Here is a 6,353-nt window from a genome sequence, read left to right on the forward strand (position 1 = left end):
ACACATCTTATATTTTAAAATTATAAATTTTTTTTTGAACAAATCAAAATGGAATATATTACTCAAAGACAGAGTGATTCACCCCGCACAAGGTGTGCTAAAATGATGAATCCTCTAATATCTGTTACAACACCACAACACCTAAACAAGATGCCACCACCTAAACAAAAATGTCCAAACACTTAAATCACACTCATACAATAAAGGGGATGTCTCCACCAATCGTAAAAGTAAAAAACAATAGGCTCAATATTCGAAGAAAGTCAAAGAAAAGAATTTAACTTAACTTTTTCAACAATATGTAACAGATCAATAATCGTATTATTGAAAACACGGTTGTTCCGCTCCTTCCATATTGCCCAAATACAAGCAAGCCAAATAACCTTAAAAAACACATGATATGATTGCTTAAAAATTATGATTTACGTACATTAAAAGTTATAAAGAAAAAGAAAATTAATTTAATAATAAATGATTGCTTAAAAATAAGTGCTTAAAAACTCACCACTCTTTTGATAAACCCATATCGCCGTAAAATGCTTCCACAGCGAATGAAGAAAGCAGTCACCGATAACCCTAAAAAACTTGCGAACTTAATCGACCTCGTTAACCTTCCTTCCACTCTCAGAGACTTCGTTGGTCAATCTCAGACTTCTCGTTTATCTTGTTTCATGCGTGTTTGGTCCTACATCAAAACCAATAATCTCCAGGTTCCTTTTTTCTTTTCAAATCAAACTCAATCATTTCTTGTTTACAATTTTGATTTTATCAAATTTATTAATAATATCAAAGTTACTTGTAATATATTATAATGATATGAATTTTTTTTAATTTTTAGTTAAAAAGATAGAAGGAAGATGTGGGTTTTATGCTAGGGGTTTACTTTGAAAGATAGCTTCAAATTCATATTTTTAGTTTTTTTTTTCACTTCTATGAAGCACAAACAAACTCAGACACTGATGACAGACATGGACATGTCGACACCAATAATAATTTCACAAGATGACATAAATCAATGTAATCATATGTGTTGGTGTTGTTTTGGTGTCAGACATGAAACATATCCATCAGGGACACGCCTAATCCGAGGAGCATTTGTGCTTCATAGGTTGGAATTAGAAATAATGGAAGGTTGTAATGGGGTTCTGATGAGGTACTTGAGCAATTTTGAATTGATAGACTTATAGTCTATGTTACACTGATAATTTAGATTGGACATGCCGTTTGGTGTTGGACCTCAACACAACACTGATGCATGTGGTTACATTCAATCACTTGCATCTTTTTTGAATTATTAGCGTTGTCTATGACGTATGTGTCAGTTCTAGTGTTGTGTCCAGTGACCCTGCATCGTTGCTTATAGCCTATGAAGCATGGATACGGACACGGACACCGGACACGACACTGACACGCCGACACAGCTAATAATTTGAAAAAATCACACAATTCAGTGTAATTACTAGTGTCGGTGTCGGTGTCGGACACGACACATGTCGGTGCTTCATAGCTTATAGCTGATCTTTGAGTGTTACTTTTGCTGGTTGAATTCTTCGTTGTAATTTTATTGTTCTTATCAATCTCCAGTAGTGTCTGATCTCAAAAACACTAGTGAATTGTGATACCAAGAGGCAGCTATTTTGAAATTTGTATACAATTTATGTAATTTATACTATGTGCATAAAAAATCAACTAGTTGTTGTTGCTGATCGTGAGAAGGGTGAGAAATGACAGGAAGAGTGAGACAGAGTGAGAGTGTAGAAGCCCCAACACTGTTTTGGTGTTTTTCATTGCAAAAATCCTAAAATATCTCAACCAAAACCCTATAATGTTTTAAATCTTTAAGGCTTTTTTGGAATTTTTTATTTCATTATGAGTTTTGGCGCTATCTAGCTTCAAAAACCCCGATATTGGTTGCTACACCAAACCAAACCGCTCTACTATTGCGTGTCCTGTAGCGGTCAATGGTCGCTCTGCTACACCACCATAGTGTGCTATTGACTGCACTGATTGCACTAGTACTTCAAAAAAAATGTTTTTCAGTAGTTAGCACTTAGCATTGTTTTAGGCTAACAAGAGCTCACTAGTTTGTCATCTGGATCTTGTTTGAGCCAAAGCACTATCAACCTAATATTCCAAAATAAAAGAGGTCTCTTTCTGATGTTATTGAGCTGTTATATGATTTTCTTATTTAACCATATTTGTGAAGTTGTGAATATATAAAATGCATGTGCCCATTTTTGAGTTGGGGCTACCGCCATATTTGCTATGATGTCTTATGGTTTTGGTATATTTCTTTTAGTTAAAACTGCACCAAAGATCCTTTAACTTGATTTAAAGTTTCAAACACATCCTTTATTTTTATTTGTGTCAAACTAATTTCATATCTTTAAAAACATTTACGTCGGAACAACTTTAATTCTTAGTCTACTTCTGTTACAAATTTGTCATGTAATTTTGATGTTATCTTGATGAATTGAAGATGTAATTCACCTTTTGAATGGTCAAGTAAGACTTTTGGTAATATGCATAGATGAAAAATGGAGTTTGGTCCAACATTGTTGACAGTTTTAAACATAAAGGACTACTTTGACACGAAAAAACAGATAAATTACATGTTTGAAACTTTAAATTTAAGTAAGACCACTCGTGCAATTTTGCCTTTATCTTCATATGCTGTTTGATATGTATGTTGAATAGACTGAATAAAAGATGAGTTGTTTCTTTGATAGAGCAGGATCCAAATAACAAGAATGTGGTAAACTGTGATGAGAAGTTGAAAGGCATTTTACTTGGGAAACCTCAGGTTGATTTAGCAGAACTTCCAGCACTTATCAAGCTGCATTTTCCGAAAGAGCCCAAGTGATGTGTGTGATACAAATCAAAATGTTTGTCTGATTGGAAATGAAAGCTCACATACTCTTCCTCAAGATGAGTCTCTCTACTGTTTCCTGCTCTGCTTTTCCCCCATAGATTCTGCAACAACATTAGTATAGGAATCTAGCACTTGAAACACCAAATTGGCAGTTTTCTTTGTGCTGTATGAATGGATTATTTTATTACATGTAATCCAACTTAAAACTGTCCTGTTTTGCTGCATGCTTTTGCGACTTTATAAATTTTGTATTTAAGAGCTTTTCTTGCTGGAGTTATGATTTTTTATGCATAAATTGTGCTTTTTATCATATACGCTGAGTCATTTTATCTTTCCTTAAAATCGGCCTCTGCAGCAGCTGCAGAACTGTTTCATCCAAATCTAAATTCAGTGAAGTAATGTTAAACTGCTTAATATCATCTTACTCCATACATATTTTCAAAATTTGACCGATGGATTGTAAGTTAAAATCATTTAGATCATCTATAAATCTTTACATTGTTAATCTATAAATCTTTACGTAAATCTGACCCCAAACACTGCAAAAATACACCAATATCGAATAGAATCAGTTGTACAATAGAAATCAAAGCAAACATATTCTCAAATATTTGGGAACTTGAAAACAAAATCGACGAGATGATTAGTTTAAAGAGGATTGAACCATGCTCTTAATGTCATATTAAAAATCTAGGATTTTAGAAAGAATAATAAAAAAGATGGCTCGGGTTTTGTAAGATTACAAGAGTAATTTGATAAAGGTTGCAAGAAAATATTTAATAAAATCAAGGTTCTTATTCCCGTTGAAGGGATTTCTTACCCTTAAAATCCAAAATTCCATTGTTTAGACCAATTTTTCATATTCTCTGAAAAATCCGTATTTTTTGCATTACTTTTATTTTATTTCACACGTTTTATTATTTTTTAGTTTGTTTCTTGGTTGTTTTTAAAAGCAAAATTCGAAACTGTTGAAATGAGAGAGATTTTGATTACTGATTATGTATAAGCATATTTCAGATTATATAGTCCGAACACATCCAAATGTGTTCGAATTTTATAATCCAAAATTCTAAGATCATTTTTGTAAAAATTATAGGGCGCGTAAGAAGTAGTTAGGGTGGGAAAAGTAAAACACAAAATCTAATGGAGACACCTTTAATGAAGATGTCTTTTATCAAGTTATTCTATAAGCATTTGCTAAAGAGAAATGATATTTGTACAACTTTTGTACAACTTTTTCTCTCATACTCACATTATCTTCTTATTCTCTCTCTTCCTTTTTCTGTCTCTATTGTTTTTGACCAATGAGAAGAGAGAACAATGAGGTTGTCTCAAAAGTTGTATAAATAGGTTGTTCAAATATCACTCCTCTTTGCTAAAAGACACCAGCTAATTTTTATGAAGGTGTCTTTTAACAAAGTTATAACTAAAAAGTGGAAATGTGTGGATTGCTAAAAGACACCTTCATGAGTGGCTTCTAGCAAAACCCATATATTATCATATGTTAATGCTATATGTACGATTTGCATATGTTATATTATCATATTAGAAACTTGGTAAGTTGGGCATTACAACTGCAATAAGAAAGCCAGAAAGTATTGTCATGAGTAAGATAAGATGATGAAGAAGAAAACTGGGCAGCAATTGGCCGGAGGTGCAAGTCCACACACATCTGTCTACCAATTGGCAGCCTTACCACTAGTTAAGTTGGTGCCGGTGACGTTGTTATTTAATAATTTTGCCTGCACCATTCACAAATGAAACAGGAAGAAATAGTAAGCAAATAATGTGTATAAATATGTGTCATCAACCTGCATGCTCATTCACAACTCATCAATACTATCAAAACTTAAGTAAATATATCATTATGAGTATCATCATGTCTTCAAAATTACCATTTTATTTTCTTTCTGTTTCAGTAATAGTTGCTCTCTTGCTGGCAACTACTGAACCAGTGACCTCTCAGAAAACAACTTCCTTCGACTTTCAAAAATTCACCTCAGGTCAATCTGATTTAATCATGCAAGGTAGTACTGAGATTTTTTCAAATGGGATAATGGCACTCACCAACCCTTCTAAGCCTAATATTGGACGGGTGTTGTATTCAAATCCAGTGCCTATTTGGGATAGTACTACTGGACATGTTGCTAGCTTCGTCGCTTCCTTCTCCTTCACGGTTGAGGACATTCAAGATTATAATAAAGCCGATGGAGTCATCTTCTTTCTTGCACCACAAGATACCGTCATTCCTCCCAACTCTGGAGGTTCAAATCTCGGAGTAGTTGATGCGCAAAATGCTTTCAATCAATTTGTTGGTGTAGAGTTTGACTCTTATGCCAATCAGTATGATCCCAAGTATCCACATATTGGAATTGATGTTAACTCTGTAATTTCCTCCAGGACAACACCATGGAACAGGGTGAGTGGGTCATTAGTCAAAGTAAGTATAATTTATGACTCTCTATCTAACACATTGAGTGTTGCTGCCACTGACAACAATGGTCAAATTTCAACTGTTGCTCATGCTGTTGATTTGAAAGCTGTTCTCCCACAGAACGTTAGGGTTGGTTTATCTGCAACAGTTACATCTGGCGGCCGCCAATTGCAAAACATTCATTCGTGGTCTTTCACTTCTACCTTGGCATGATTGGACTTCTACGTTATGTATGCATGCATGGAGATTGTGATAATAACTAGTATGGCTAGCTAAACAAAAGACCATACTAGATTGTGATAATAACTAGTATGGCTAAACAAAAGTCCATATTAGATTGTGATAATAACTAGTATGGCTAAACAAAAGTCCATATTAGATTGTGATAATAACTAGTATGGCTAAACAAAAGTCCATATTAGATTGTGATAATAACTAGTATGGCTAAACAAAAGTCCATACTAGATTGTGAATTTGTGATGATAACTAGTATGTCTAAACTAGATTGGATTGTGATAATAACTAGTATGGCTAAACAAAAGACCATACTTGAATCATGTATATGTTTCGGTTTTTCTATAAATAAAGTCCATGCTTAACCTAATGTTACCTAAATAACCAAGTCATGAATACCTATCAATTTCTCAATAATTAACTAATATATACGTACCACTCCAAACACAAATATAAGAAAAACAAATTCAAGTTTAGTGGTATAAAATATTAATAAATTTTAGGTTAAATATGTTTTTATCCTTATAAATATTTCAACTTTTTGTTTTAATTCTCTTAAAATTTTCTTTCGGCTTTAAGCCATGCAAAAGTTTTCTATCCACTTTTCTGGCCCCTACTTTGAACACATGTCATCTGTATCCTTTAAATTTTTTAATGGTTTTTTTTTTCTTTCAGAAATGCTTAGAATATTATAAGAATCTCTCACAAAAATATTATAATTTTTTAACCAAACATGAATTAAATCTGAAATTTTAAGAGGTAAAATCATATTTAATTTATGTTTTGTTAAAAAATTCTATTTTTTTGGGGGGA

At 33.0% G+C, this 6,353-nt stretch overlaps 2 protein-coding genes across 2 annotated transcripts; both read left to right on the top strand.

Moving 5' to 3' along the window:
* Positions 1-496: 496 nt before the first annotated feature.
* LOC25489035 (upstream activation factor subunit UAF30) lies at positions 497-3,182 on the top strand. The gene is made up of 2 exons (XM_024777817.2): positions 497-710; positions 2,735-3,182. Exons 1-2 carry the CDS (start codon positions 537-539, stop codon positions 2,861-2,863), a joined length of 303 nt encoding a protein of 100 aa, XP_024633585.1. The 5' UTR covers positions 497-536; the 3' UTR covers positions 2,864-3,182.
* A 1,508-nt stretch (positions 3,183-4,690) lies between these two features.
* Positions 4,691-5,921, top strand: LOC25489037 (putative bark agglutinin LECRPA3). The gene has a single exon (XM_013604439.3). The coding sequence runs from the start codon at positions 4,740-4,742 to the stop codon at positions 5,517-5,519; it is 780 nt and encodes a 259-aa protein (XP_013459893.2). The 5' UTR covers positions 4,691-4,739; the 3' UTR covers positions 5,520-5,921.
* The last annotated feature ends 432 nt before the right edge of the window (positions 5,922-6,353 follow it).

The sequence above is a fragment of the Medicago truncatula genome, chromosome 3, assembly GCF_003473485.1.
Source record: "Medicago truncatula cultivar Jemalong A17 chromosome 3, MtrunA17r5.0-ANR, whole genome shotgun sequence".
Lineage (NCBI taxonomy): Eukaryota > Viridiplantae > Streptophyta > Magnoliopsida > Fabales > Fabaceae > Medicago > Medicago truncatula.

Bases quoted from the DNA above. Each gene is read 5' to 3' on its own strand.
- LOC25489037 (XM_013604439.3), top strand. From the start codon at position 4,740: ATGAGTATCATCATGTCTTCAAAATTACCATTTTATTTTCTTTCTGTT.
- LOC25489035 (XM_024777817.2), top strand. From the start codon at position 537: ATGCTTCCACAGCGAATGAAGAAAGCAGTCACCGATAACCCTAAAAAA. The intron at 711-2,734 runs GTTCCTTTTTTC...TTGATAGAGCAG, and splicing joins TCAAAACCAATAATCTCCAG to GATCCAAATAACAAGAATGT.